Source organism: Ranitomeya variabilis, chromosome 1 (genome assembly GCF_051348905.1).
Source record: "Ranitomeya variabilis isolate aRanVar5 chromosome 1, aRanVar5.hap1, whole genome shotgun sequence".
Lineage (NCBI taxonomy): Eukaryota > Metazoa > Chordata > Amphibia > Anura > Dendrobatidae > Ranitomeya > Ranitomeya variabilis.
In genome coordinates, this window is record NC_135232.1 from 7866808 (window position 1) to 7882631 (window position 15824).

Below are 15824 nucleotides of genomic sequence, written 5' to 3' on the forward strand. Positions count from 1 at the left end.
ACCACATGACCACAGTTATACCTGACTGACCCTCACCATGTGACCACACTTGGACCTGGCTAATACCCAATATATGGTCACCCTCAGACCTGGCTGACCCCCACCACATGACCACAGTTATACCTGACTGACCCTCACCATGTGACCACACTTGGACCTGGCTAATACCCAATATATGGTCACCCTCAGACCTGGCTGAACCCCACCACATGACCACAATTATACCTGACTGACCCTCACCATGTGACCACACTTGGACCTGGCTAATTCCCATTATATGGTCACCCTCAGACCTGGCTGACCCCCACCACATGACCACAGTTATACCTGACTGACCCTCACCATGTGACCACACTTGGACCTGGCTAATACCATTATATGGTCACCCTCAGACCTGTCTGACCCCCACCACATGACCACAATTATACCTGACTGACCCTCACCATGTGACCACACTTGGACCTGGCTAATACCATTATATGGTCACCTTCAGACCAGGCTGACCCCCACCACATGACCACAATTATACCTGACTGACCCTCACCATGTGACCACACTTGGACCTGGCTAATACCCATTATATGGTCACCCTCAGACCTGGCTGAACCCCCACCACATGACCACAGTTATACCTGACTGACCCTCACCATGTGACCACACTTGGACCTGGCTAATACCATTATATGGTCACCCTCAGACCTGGCTGACCCCCACCACATGACCACAATTATACCTGACTGACCCTCACCATGTGACCACACTTGGACCTGGCTAATACCATTATATGGTCACCCTCAGACCTGGCTGAACCCCACCACATGACCACAATTATACCTGACTGACCCTCACCATGTGACCACACTTGGACCTGGCTAATAACCATTATATGGTCACCCTCAGATCTGGCTAACCCCCACCACATGACCACAATCAGACCTGACTGACCCTTACCATGTGACCACACTTGGACCTGGCTAATACCCATTATATGGTCACCCTCAGACCTGGCTGACCCCCACCACATGACCACAATTATACCTGACTGACCCTCACCATGTGACCACACTTGGACCTGGATAATACCCATTATATGGTCACCCTCAGACCTGGCTGAACCCCACCACATGACCACAATTATACCTGACTGACCTTCTCCATGTGACCACACTTGGACCTGGCTAATTCCCATTATATGGTCACCTTCAGACCTGGCTGACCCCCACCACATGACCACAATTATACCTGACTGACCCTCACCATGTGACCACACTTGGACCTGGCTAATAACCATTATATGGTCACCCTCAGACCTGGCTGAACCCCACCACATGACCACAATTATACCTGACTGACCCTCACCATGTGACCACACTTGGACCTGGCTAATAACCATTATATGGTCACCCTCAGACCTGGCTGAACCCCACCACATGACCACAATTATACCTGACTGACCCTCACCATGTGACCACACGTGGACCTGGCTAATACCCATTATATGGTCACCCTCAGACCTGGCTGACCCCCACCACATGACCACAATCAGACCTGACTGACCCTCACCATGTGACCACACTTGGACCTGGATAATACCCATTATATGGTCACCCTCAGACCTGGCTGAACCCCACCACATGACCACAATTATACCTGACTGACCTTCTCCATGTGACCACACTTGGACCTGGCTAATTCGCATTATATTGTCATCCTCAGACCTGGCTGACCCCCACCACATGACCACAATTATACCTGACTGACCCTCACCATGTGACCACACTTGGACCTGGCTAATTCCCATTATATGGTCACCCTCAGACCTGGCTGAACCCCACCACATGACCACAATTATACCTGACTGACCCTCACAATGTGACCACACTTGGACCTGGCTAATTCCCATTATATGGTCACCCTCAGACCTGGCTGAACCCCACCACATGACCACAATTATACCTGACTGGCCCTCACCATGTGACCACACTTGGACCTGGCTAATTCCCATTATATGGTCACCCTCAGACCTGGCTGAACCCCACCACATGACCACAGTTATACCTGACTGACCCTCACAATGTGACCACACTTGGACCTGGCTAATTCCCATTATATGGTCACGCTCAGACCTGGCTAATGTCCACCCTATATGATCATAAAAAAAGAGGATTTGTATCCTTCTCACCGACAAGTGCGTTCAGTTACACCGGTAGTGCAAGGATGTGAAGCTTGGGTTGGCCGCCAAGTAGAAAATGAATCAGGAAAACATCCAGCAACGGTTCAGGAGGAAAAATGTTTTAAAATCAATTGTGTATTAGGAAATTTTTTAAAAAAATCATGATGTTAAAAAAGGTGCTTAATTCACCTAGGTATGCTTGCACTGAACTTTCAGTTCTTCTTCATAGTAGAGCGCGATAATATGAATAAGAACTTATTGTTAGAAATGTGTCAGTGCAAGCATACCTAGGGGAATCGAGCACCTTTTTTGAAATCATGATTTTTAATCATTTTTCCTAATAAACGGTTGTTTTTAACATATTTTTCCTCTAGAACCATAGCTGGATGTTTTTCTCTGACCCCTATATGATCATAGGCAGACCTGACCGATGCCTACCATGAGATCACACTCAGACGTGGTTGACCCTCACCATGAGATCACACTCAGACGTGGTTGACCCTCACCATGAGATCACACTCAGACCTGACCGATGCCTACCATGAGATCACACTCAGACGTGGTTGACCCTCACCATGAGATCACACTCAGACCTGACTGACCCTCACCATGAGATCACACTCAGACCTGACCGATGCCTACCATGAGATCACACTCAGACGTGGTTGACCCTCACCATGAGATCACACTCAGACCTGACTGACCCACGCCACATGATGACACTAAGACCTGGTTGACCACCACCATGTGACCTCACACTGAGCAATAATTAATTTTCCTATATTCGCCTACTACATGAGTTTGGTAATGTCCAGGTTGAATCACATGTCCATCTTTTGAAACTTGCAAAAATGACCATCTCATTTTTCTCCAAGGGATAATCCCCTCAGCTCTGGTTCCTGCTAACCCTATGGCATCACCATAGAAGTTCAGCGTTTTACGATCCTTTATACAAGATTAACCATCAGAATGCCAGCCTTATATCTCAATATTACATTGTCCACTACAGCCATCCTCATATTCATTACTGCCCTCCCCACCAAGATCACCATTATCAGCCTCACCACTATCATCACCACTGTCATCAATGTCAGTAACACAATCATCAACATCACTTTCCAGACAGGTGAAGTCTCTCAGTAGTATGTCCACCATGTAGGGTCTGGATTAAAATGGAACATTGCTGCCCCCATAAGGAAAGTGTCTGTCCGGTAATATAGTGGTTCTGGATGGAGAGTTCCCGGCAGGGGCCCACCATGGGCCATATACAATTCTTCTGATGCATGATGGGATTGATGTGGAGGCCTTACGTGCTTGCTGCCATACAATAACATTAGCGCCTTGCATTCAGTAAAGCTTCTTTTTTATAGCGTTATATAGAAATATACGGAATGTTCCAGGTGGAAGCTCCAGGCCATTCTCTTCTCCTAAGCGTCCTTCTCACAGATCCAGCACAGCTCCTTGTAACAGTTCTCCAACATCAGGCGAAGGCCTAACTTAGCGCAGGTCCCAGCTCCGTTTTCAATAGCCCTGAGGATGGAAATAAGATAGAATCAGATGTCTCTGGGGTCACATTGATGCACAGGGAGTGGAAGCTTCTGTCCACAAGTCGGCTCACATGGCCACTTGTATATTGATCCAGACGTTCTAGAGTGAAGACATGGGTTGGGTTGTATGAAAGCTGGAGGTCCAAAGGCGGAGGAGACTCCAGGTGTGGTAGATCCACACAGCAATGGCACTTTGCACTACTGGACTTTCACACAGCTGAGTGCAGTTACATCCATCTGCACAGACCTTCTATATAGGCCATCCATCTGCACAGACCTGTATAGGCCATCTATCTGCACCGACCTATATAGGCCATCCATCTGCACAGACCTTCTATATAGGCCATCCATCTGCACAGACCTTCTATATAGGCCATCCATCTGCACAGACCTTCTATATAGGCCATCCATCTGCACAGACCTTCTATATAGGCCAATATGGGAAACTTTTATAATTGTTCCTGGATGTTTGAGCCGTCTTAATGACATGCATGTTTTATATTGCATTGTGTTCCCTTTTATATTGTTTGTTCATTGGATCTTTTATGGGATGTCCCTTTTCAAAACCTAGGTGGTGGCCATTATGTTCCTCACCCCTCTGCAAACTCTTGCTCCCCCTTTGTGCAGGAGAAGACCTACATGGTTTGTTTCCTAAACAAAAAGCTGTTACAGGATCCTCATATAGAAGAAAACTTCATTAGCTTTTAGGTAATATACAAATGATAAAAGAAATTAAAAAAGGCCAAGTGACTCAATGGAGGGGCACATAAATGAATCTAGGCAACTCCCGTATCTGTGAACTGTATTAGTGCCTGTAGTAACACGTCACATTGGATGACATAACACAGCATAGAACAGAAAACTAATATAGATAGATAGATAGATAGAACAGATTCACACACAGATGGTGTCTTATAACGGGTGTATATTGGTGCCTACAATATAAATCCCAGTAGTTGATGTAACACAAAGCACACCTATTAAAATCACTCACATGATGTAATGGACGTGGAACCTGGTTGTAATGTGGCCCTGGGATCCCAATGCGTGTTTCACCCTTGCTTCATCAGGGGGCACATGTTTTGAGGAGCAGGAAGGTACACACGTGATCAAATTTGTTGGTATCCATCATTTAATGGCAGAAACACCCACAATGATCACAGAAATAACTTGAATCTGACAAAAATAATAATCAATAAAAGATCTATGAAAACGAACAAAGCCTACAAGCACACAGAGGTTGACACGTGCTCCTATCCCTATAGCATTTTGGGCCTACAAATAAACAGAGGCTGGCATGTGCTCCTGTCTCTCTAGAATTTTGGGCCTACAAACAAACAGAGGCTGACACATGCTCCTGTTCCTATAGCATTTTGGGCCTACAAACGTCACACAGAGGCTGACACGTGCTCCTGTCCCTCTAGCATTTTGGGCTTACAAACACACAGAGGCAGACACATGCTCCTGTCCCTCTAGCATTTTGGGCCTACAAATGTCACACAGAGGCTACAACATGCTCCTGGCCCTCTAGCCTTTTGGGCCTACAAGCACACAGGCTGACACGTGCTCCTGGCCCTCTAGCATTTTGGGCCTACAAGCACACGGAGGCTGACATGTGCTCCTGGCCCTCTAGCATTTTGGGCCTACAAGCACACAGGCTGACACATGCTCCTGTCCTTCTAGCATTTTGGGCCTACAAACGTCACACAGAGGCTGACACGTGCTCCTGGCCCTCTAGCATTTTGGGCCTACAAACGTCACACAGGCTGACACGTGCTCCTGGCCCTCTAGCATTTTGGGCCTACAAGCACACAGAGGCTGACACATGCTCCTGTCCGTCTAGCATTTTGGGCCTATACACACACAGAGACTGACATGTGCTCCTGTCCCACTAGTATTATGAGCCTACGAGCACACAGAGTCTGTCACGTGCTCCTGGCCCTCTAGCATTTTCGGCCTACAAACTCAGCTGCCAGCAAGGAAACTGACATTAACCCTTGCTGGCCAAAAGTAAAAAACATGTTTAAATTTAAGCAAAACCAGAGCTGTCACGAGTCCAAAAATGAATTGTGACAGTACCCTCCTTTCAATGAGGGGCCTCTGGACCCTAAACCCCAGACTACACCAGAAATGACACCTCAACCCACAGAGGTGTCACCCCATGTCACCAAACTCATACCCTCACTACATTCAGGGGGAACCACCACTGTCCCCTGATCCCTCCTCCTCCTGAGAAGACACTGAGACTCAGGGTTTACTTGTGGTAAGGGTTGAATCTTGCCCCTATACCCCGGTAGCACCTTAGCTGCCTCCCCCGAGAGAAAGGGGTAAATTCGAGAAGGACGGCAGAGACCATAGCTCCCAGGCAACGGTTTTTACAAAACTGGTCCCAACTAACTACTTCCCTGGACCGCCAATCTAAGACCGGATTGTGTCTCTTCAACCAGGGAAAGCCTAAGATGATGGGAGTTGGCATCCCCTCCAAGACGTAGCATGACAGGGACTCTTCATGAAGAGTTCCTATATGCAGGTTAATACTGTCTATGACTTGGGTCAGACTCTTGGGTCAGACTCATCTAGCTGAGAGGGACAGAGTGAGTTGCATGAATGGAAATGGGTCTCGCCAGCATCCTACCAATCAGACCATGTGTCTGTACAAAGCGAGAATCCACCAGATTGACTCCAACTCCAACCCCAGCTCCACTGTCCACAAGAACCAGTACCGTCTCAGTCTCCCCATCACCCACCACTTTAGCAGAGATGGAAAACTGAGACGTGAAGGTGAAGAAATGTAAACACCCTGGTCGCCTCCCTCCATATGACCAGGGGAACGCGGCTTGGGTGATGAAGTACCAACTTCGGCATGAGATGGGCAGACAATAATGTAATGATCCATAAGACCACAGCAGAAACATGTCCCCGTCCCACGGCGAACAGCAGGCAACCTAGTTTGAGAGGAGGCTCCCCCCACCTGCATAGGTTTGTTCATCTGCACCAGTGTCTTCCTCCCTAGAAAGTACAACAGGGGGTAGATTCGGTGTATGTCTCTCCCTGAAGTGTCTATCAATCTGGATATCAACATCTGCAAGGAGTTTGTATGTTCTTCCCGTGTTTGCGTGGGTTTCCTCCGGGTTCTCCGGTTTCCTCCCACATTCCAAAGACATACTGATAGGGAATTTAGATTGTGAGCCCCATTGGGGACAGCGATGATAATGTGTGCAAGCTGTAAAGCGCTGCGGAATATGTTAGCGCTATATAAAAATAAAGATTATTATTATTTCAAGGGCCATGGTGGCCTCCAACGACCCAGGAATACTATACTGCACCAGAGTATCCTGAAGACTAGCTGACAGACCCTGACAATAAAAGCTCCTAAGTGCAGGGTCATTCCACTGACAGGTGTCAGTGGCCCATCTCGTAAACTCAGTAGTATTCCTCAGCCGGCCAGCCCCCCTGCTTGATCTTACAGAGTCGAGCCAGGGAGATTATATCAGGATTCCCATAGACCAGCGCCAATGCCGCAAAAAACTCGTCCACCGACCAAACAGATGGTGAATCGGTCGGCAGGGAGAAGGCCCAGGATTGGGGATCACCCTTGAGAAGGGAGACTATAATCCCCTCACACTTGAGGAACGAGGGCGAAGCCTGAAATATAACTTACTGGCTTCCTTAAAGACCAAAAAGTTATCTCTCCCTCAAGAGAACCTGTCAGGGAGAGAGGTATTTTGGGTTTCGGTTGAGCCAAGACATGAGCTTAGACCATAAACCCAGACACCTGCTGAAGCTGCTGCCCTCCTGAGACCGCAGCTCCGTTATCTCATCCGTGAGGGTCTGGATCAGGCAAGCAAAAGCTCACCGGAAGAATGGCAAGGCTGGTGATAATAAAATGACCCACAAGGATTGGTCCAGCAGACGGCACTACAAACACCACAACGGGATAGGAAAAGAGAGAGGAAGGCCCTAATAGTAGGGAATGGAGTACCTCCTAACACAGCCTGTGCCTATCCTTAAGCTCCCCTAATGCACTATGCGGGTCTTCCCCCCCCCCGCCGCCATCATGTACCTGGTCCCTAGCTGTCACCTCACTACACCCTGGCTAGTGCACTGGCCGGCAAGGACAGTAGCCTCACCACTGCAGATGGTACAAACACAGGGGATAGTGACAATAGTGAGACAGACAAGTTAAATAAAGAAGCAACTTAGCCAGGGCCGTATTTAGGGTTTCTGCTGCCCTAGACACTTTTAGTGCTGCCCCCGTCCCCCCCTTTGGTGAGTATGACACTATCGGCAGTGACTTTAGCAAGAATCGCTGATGTGAAAGTCGCCTTTTGCAGCAAATCCGGCAGTTTTTCCGTATCTGCCGCGTAACGGATCACTTACGGCAACACTGCGTTCGGCCTCATTCATTCCCTATGGGATTTGCGGCACTTATGATCTGGCAAATGCAGTACCATACCTCCCAACTTTTGAAGAAGGGAAGGAGACAAAGTGTGCGGCAAATTTTAGGCCATGCCTCTGACCACACCCATTTCACAACTAGTCACACCCATATCCACGTCCCAACCACAGCCATTTAGCACTGCTGATCACACTGTTTTATATACAATAATTATAAACGAAACAATATGGCCACAGTGTTCCATACTGTATAACGGCCACACATGATGCTCCATACTGTATAATGACCGCACATGATGCTCCATACTGTATAATGGCTCCACATGATGCTCCATACTGTATAATGGCCGCACATGATGCTCCATACTGTATAATGGCTCCACATGATGCTCCATACTGTATAACGGCCACACATGATGCTCCATACTGTATAATGGCCACACAGTTCTCCATGATACTGTATAATGACCCCCTCCCCTGTATGCATGGCTCATATACACCCCCTCCTGTATGCATGGCTCATATACACCCCCCCTGTATGCATGGCTCATATTCACCCCCCCCCTGTATGCATGGCTCATCTCCCCCTCCCTCCCTGTATGCATGGTGGCTCTGGCTTATCTCCCATCCCCCCCTGTATGCATGCATGGTGGCATTGGTGGCTCTGGCTCGTCATCTCCCATCCCCCATGCGTGGCTCATCGGCAGCCTGCCCCGCCGCTCCCCATCTATCTTGTGGCTGCCGCCTGCCGGGCTCCCCGAGCCTCCTCCTTCATCCTCCCCAGCTCCCCCCGTCCCTGGCTGTCATCATACTCACCTGGCTGTGTCACCTCACACCGCGCACGGCGCGCAGAAGAACGGGATCCTCCACCTCTGTGCTGTGTCCCGGCGCAGCACCCTCGTCGTCCTGTGTGAGCGGTCAGGTGGTACCGCTGATTTAAGGTCATGACCTTAATCAGCGGTACCATGTGACCGCTCACACAGGACGACGAGGGTGCAGTCACTGAGAGCGGACCAGGCGTCGCTGGAGCAGGTGAGGTGAGTATGCATCAAATAGTGTGTATGGGCAAGGAGGCAGCGGCGGGGGGGGCGGCGAGGGGGGGGTGGGGGCGGCGAGGGGGGAGGGGCTTAAGCCTTTAGGTGACCCCGGCCGGACCGGACTTTGCATAAAAAAGGGTGCACACACACATGCTCAGGTGCCGCCCCCCCCGCATGGCCCCGCCCTAGGCACGTGCCCTCAAGTGCCTAGTGGCAAATACGGCCCTGAACTTAGCTCCAGGCTCCGCTGCCAAGCTCCACACCACAGAGGATAATGAAACAGGACCCCAAAATTAACAGAAGTAGCAGATTCAGCACTGACACCAGAGAGCTGCAACTGCAAGGCTAGTCTACATAGGAAACTATCACCAGGAAGGAAAGGAAACTGACATTATCCCTTGCTGGCCAAAAGTAAAAACCACATTTAAATCAAAGCACAACCAGAGCTGTCATGACTCCAAAAATGAGTTGTGACACACATAAAGTGTTTTTAATGTTCAATATTTAAACTAGGCCTGCCAGTTGTTGCCTTCAAGGGTGTATGGATGACCCTCCTAATAATTTGTTTCTGCCTTTGCACTCTTTGCAAAGCCTTAATGAGTGTAGAAGTACCACAGCTACATTTTGTTCACAATATTTGAATGAACCACTACAGTTGATTCCTTCAAGGATTATATGGATGACCCTGTTTATAATTTTTGGCATGCTTTGCACATAATGCATATCCTTTATGAGTGTTGGAGTACCAATACATGACAATTTCAATAGAATGTGTATGAGGTCCTCCTTTATGTCTAATACAGGGTGTGTCTGAGTCCCTCTTCCATCACATTTTTGCACTTTTTGCTTCCTTCATAAATTACATTGACATTTCCAATTTTTTATTTTGGTTTACTTAAATTATTATTTTTTTAAAATTCATTTTCAATTTTGCCTTATATACAAATCACTCTACAGGAAACAATGTTTTTTAAAAGTTTTTTTTCCTGTATACTCCAATTCCTCTTCGATTTTGCATGTTTGCATGATTAGTTGACAGGCCTGTTAAAGTAGAGCAAAAGTGTGACACCATTTTTCTCAACAGCGATCTGGGAGTCAGAGATACTTCCTGCGGTCTTCCCCATGCTGTTTTACTTCCTTTCATCACTTTTTTCATCCTTTTCAACATTTTCTAAGCCCCCCAGACTTTTTTGTAGTGTCTGCTGGAAAAATCCTCAGATTTTCCATTGACTCCCATTATACTCATTACTCATAATGAGCGTCCGAGTTTTCGGAATTGCTCGGTTCGAGTAATGAGCATCCAAGCAGTTTAGTGCTCGCTCAACCCTAGAAGCCACCTATCCTTGATCCTTCTTGTGGCCTTCTAATCTGGAGACTTGAGGACACTTGGTTGGGGCCACACCCTTGTGTGAATGTTTCATGACTCTCGGGACATTTAGAAACAAAATCCCTGTCTGTAGATTGAGGTCTTCTTATTCTAGGAAATACTCTGGTTTGGATAAATCTCATTTGCAAGGCTGGTTAAAGGGTCACCCATTGGCCTACTGAATGGCCACGTCTAGTAGGTGGCTACAGTGAGCAGCTTGCTTCTCAATAATGTGCACATTATGAAATGGAAGAACATAAAAGATTGAGTCTGCCATAAAGGGCGCAGTAGAGCGTGGCGGTACCTACACTGTGCTGTTGTCGGACCACACACCAGTCCACGATTCTCCCTGGTAATGGGATCCGGACCCAGCTAACCCAACCCAGAACTCCGGAGCCATGAAGGACACCAGTCTCTGAAATAAATCAGAATCAGAAACACAATGATCGTCACAAGGACTCAAAGTGGAACAACTGAGGAGCCGAATCCGAGGGACCAAAGACCGGAACATAAATAATAATGTATAAGGATCCCCATCATCACAGCAGGTGTAATAATACTGCTACCCGCTAGCATCATCCATCAGAGTGGATGTGACGCAGCATACAGGATGATACAAGACAGCGGAGGAGGCGCCATCACCGGGCGGTGCAGGTTGTCCGCCATTGTGGATAATGATTAGTAATAGAGGTAAAATGTAGATGGGGCACAATATAGGGACAGTGTATGGGGGCACAATGTATATGGCACTGTATGGGGTGTGGTATGGGGGGTGGCCATGTGATATATACCGCCCATTAACCACATGACCACCCGCCATACCACAGGGGGCACAATAAAGGGACAGTGTATGGGGGCACAATGTATATGGCACTGTATGAGGGCACAATAAAGAGACAGTGTATGGGGGCACAATATATATACAATGGTGTTCAAAAGTCCTGCATAGGCGTGAAGAAAACTATATGTTTCATACTTCTGCATCTCTACAGTGAAACTGGTGGAACATATGTGTTTTTGTAATCCCTCATTGTTTGCCATACTCATTTTTGAATGTCCCAAGTGTATAAATTGTTATGGTAAGCGCATTTTTGATAATTTTTTTTACAGCATAACCATACCTACACCAGTACAGTGTGTAGAATGGTGAACAGGTTTCTAAGTTCATTGACTTCCAATGCAAGTTCACACAGACTTAAATTTAACTTTTTAAGATTTATTATTTTTTATTTAATTCAGAGTCCTGACAAGGGCCTTTAGAGTGCATCTTTAGCTTCTCATACTTTATTGGCCAGCCTTTGCTCTTGAGCACCAGCTTGCATCTCTGTGGCATTGAGTGAACAAGCTTCTGCAGATGTTCACGAGTGATGATGTGGTTCCAGGCCTGTATCAGAGCCTCAATCAACTCACTCTTGGTCCTTGACTGTTTTCTAGATATCTCTAATGATACCTTGTGCCACAAATTTTCAATTGGATTGAGGTCCGGGGACTGAGCTGGCCAGTCAATAGTAGCCACCTTGTTCTTTTTTTACCATTCCGTTACTGTCTTAGCTCTGTGACAAGGAGCATTATCATCCTGGAAGATGTAATCCCCTGAAAACCGGTGTTGAGCAGAAGGCAGCATTTTCTTATTAAGGATGTCAATGTATTTTTTTGCATTAACCATACCCTCCACAATATGAAGCCTTCCAACATCATTGGCTGCCATACAGCCCCATCCTCCCTTTTAGTTGACTTTCTGGGCCGACCAGATCTGGGCCTGTCCTGGGTAATTCCAAGCTGCTTATGTTTCTGCAAAATTCTTACGACTGTACTCTGATTACAGCCGACCTTCCTTGCGATCTGGGGGCCAGTATAACCCTCTTCATGTAGCACCACAACTCGCACACGATCCTCCGCTGAAAAAAATCTGAAGGCTCCCATCATAAAACTCTACAGTATGATTCACTAGATAGATCAACAGATAAAACAAACAAACAAAGCAGCAGATGTGATGCAATGTAATGCAATGTGATTGGCTGCCATATCCAGGTTATGATTGGTCACAAGAACCTCATCTGTGATTGGCTAATTTTCGATCTGAAGCTGTACAATATTTAGTTGTGCTTTCAGTTCCTATATTGTTGCAATAATTTCAGGAAAAACTGCTTCAAAAGCTAAAAATATTACAGGGAGAGAATGTAAAATTTTATTCTGAACAAAACCATATATAATATGTCATATTAGCATCGAAGATATTCGACAGAAAACGTTTAAAACTTGAAAAATCAATTAATCCTATGTGTTATGATCCTAGTGGCAAGGATCGCAGGTCGGACTAGCTAAGTAACAGAAAAGACTACTAGCTCTGGGGAAGTGGTAACTAGATTGACCGCAACCTGATCCTATCCGCAAACAGCTATAGGCAGCCGTGGAACGTTGCCTAAAAATCCTAGACGTCTCTTCACGGCCTTAGAAACTGACTATTCCTGGAGGGAAAGAAAGTCCTCTCTTGCCTCAGTGGAATCACCCCAAAGATATAGAATAGCCCCCCACAAATATTAACGGTGAGTTAAGGGGAAAGCACAAACGCAGAGATGAAATCAGATTTAGCAAATGAGGCCCGCTAACACTAGAAAGCAGAAAATAGGAAGGGAACTGTGCGGTCAATAAAAAACCCTATTCAAAATATCCACGCAGAGATTGCTCGAGCCCCCGCACCAACTAACGGTGCGGGGGAAGCAACTCCGTACCCCAGAGCTTACCAGCAAAAAGAAATCACATGTTAGCAAGCTGGACTAGACTCATCATACACAGAAATCATATTGCAGGCAGATGAGCAAAAAATATACAAACAGAACTTAGCTTATCCTGAAGAGGCAGAAAACGAGATAATCAGAAGTAATCAGAATAGCACTGAATACATTGACAGCCGGCAACAAGTGGAAGTGAAGCAGAGCTAAATAGGAGCCTCCCTGGTGAATAACAAGGCACCTGATCCAGCCAGACCCGCAGGATAATAAACCAAACCACCAGGGGGAGCCAAAAAACCAAAGTCACACAATACCATCTGTGACCACAAGAGGGAGCCTGAAAACGGAGTTCACAACAGTACCCCCCCCTTGAGGAGGGGTCACCAAACCCTCATCAAAACCCCCAGGGCGATCAGGGTGAGCCACATGGAAGGCACGAACCAAATCAGCCGCATGAACATCAGAGGCGACAACCCAGGAATTATCCTCCTGACCATAGCCTTTCCACTTAACCAAATACTGAAGCCTCCGTCTAGAAATACGAGAATCCAAGATCTTCTCCACCACGTATTCCAATTCTCCCTCAACCAGCACAGGGGCAGGAGGCTCAACCGAAGGAACCACAGGCACCACATACCTCCGCAACAACGACCGATGGAACACATTATGAATAGCAAACGATGCCGGGAGGTCCAAACGAAATGACACAGGGTTAAGGACATCCAAAATCTTATAAGGACCGATAAACCGAGGCTTAAACTTAGGAGAGGAGACCTTCATAGGAACAAAGCGAGAAGACAACCACACCAAATCCCCAACGCGAAGTCGGAGACCCACACAGCGACGGCGATTGGCAAAGCGCTGAGCTTTCTCTTGTGACAGCTTCAAATTGTCCACCACATGATTCCAAATCTGATGCAACCTATCCACCACAACATCCACTCCAGGACAGTCAGAAGGCTCCACCTGACCCGAGGAAAAACGAGGATGAAACCCTGAATTACAAAAAAAGGCGAAACCAAGGTAGCAGAACTAGCCCGATAATTAAGGGCAAACTCGGCCAATGGCAAAAAAGTCACCCAGTCGTCCTGATCAGCAGAAACAAAACATCTTAAATAGGTTTCCAAGGTCTGATTAGTTCGCTCGGTTTGGCCATTTGTCTGAGGATGGAAGGCCGACGAAAAAGACAAATTAATGCCCATCTTAGCACAAAAGGTCTGCCAAAATCTAGACACAAACTGGGATCCTCTGTCGGAAACAATATTTTCAGGGATCCCATGCAAACGAACCACATTTTGAAAAAACAGAGGAACCAACTCGGAGGAGGAAGGCAACTTAGGCAAGGGCACTAAATGGACCATTTTAGAAAAACGATCACACACCACCCAAATGACCGACATTCTCTGAGAGACAGGGAGATCTGAAATAAAATCCATGGAAATGTGCGTCCAAGGCCTCTTCGGGACAGGCAAAGGTAACAACAAGCCACTGGCACGAGAACAGCAAGGCTTAGCCCGAGCACAAATTCCACAAGACTGCACAAAGGAACACACATCCCGCGACAAGGAAGGCCACCAGAAGGACCTAGCCACCAAATCTCTGGTAATAAAAATCCCAGGATGGCCTGCCAACACCGAAGAATGAACCTCGGAAATAACTCTGCTGGTCCATCTATCTGGGACAAACAGTCTCTCCGGTGGACAACGGTCAGGTCTATCCGCCTGAAACTCCTGCAGCACTCGTCGCAAATCTGGGGAGATAGCAGACAAAATCACCCCTTCTCTGAGGATACCAGCTGGCTCTGAATCACCAGGAGAGTCAGGCACAAAACTCCTAGAAAGAGCATCAGCCTTCACATTCTTCGAACCAGGCAGGTATGAGACCACGAAATCAAAACGAGAGAAAAACAACGACCAACGAGCCTGTCTAGAATTCAGCCGCTTGGCCGACTCGAGATAAATCAAATTCTTGTGATCACTGAAGACCACCACACGATGCTTAGCTCCCTCGAGCCAATGTCGCCACTCTTCAAATGCCCACTTCATAGCCAACAACTCCCGATTACCAACATCATAATTCCGCTCGGCAGGCGAAAACTTTCTTGAAAAGAAAGCACATGGCTTCATCACAGAGCCATCAGAGCTTCTCTGCGACAAAACAGCCCCCGCTCCAATCTCAGAAGCATCAACCTCGACCTGGAAAGGAAGGGAGACGTCTGGCTGACATAAGACCGGAGCCGAAGAAAACCGGCGCTTCAGCTCCCGAAAGGCCTCCACAGCCGCAGGAGACCAATTAGTAACATCAGAACCCTTCTTGGTCAAATCCGTCAATGGCTTAACAACACCAGAAAAATTAGCGATGAAGCGACGGTAAAAATTAGCAAAACCCAAGAACTTCTGAAGACTCTTAACAGATGTAGGCTGCGTCCAGTCATGAATAGCCTGAACCTTGACTGGGTCCATCTCAGTAGCAGAAGGAGAAAAAATGAAACCCAAAAAAGAGACCTTCTGGACTCCAAAAAGACATTTTGAGCCCTTCACAAATAAAGCATTGGCACGCAGGACCTGAAAC

At 47.2% G+C, this 15824-nt stretch overlaps 1 protein-coding gene across 1 annotated transcript in view; it reads right to left on the bottom strand.

Moving 5' to 3' along the window:
* Nucleotides 1-2991: 2991 nt before the first annotated feature.
* LOC143802070 (C-type lectin domain family 2 member B-like) overlaps nucleotides 2992-15824 on the bottom strand; it is a 66358-nt gene continuing 53525 nt past the window's right edge. The window contains exons 6-7 of the mRNA XM_077281300.1: nucleotides 10830-10936; nucleotides 2992-3703 (exon numbers count right to left, since the gene is read on the bottom strand). Of these exons, the coding sequence (XP_077137415.1) occupies nucleotides 3601-3703; nucleotides 10830-10936 (210 nt within the window). The 3' untranslated portion in view covers nucleotides 2992-3600. The remainder of the gene's footprint in view (nucleotides 3704-10829; nucleotides 10937-15824) is intronic.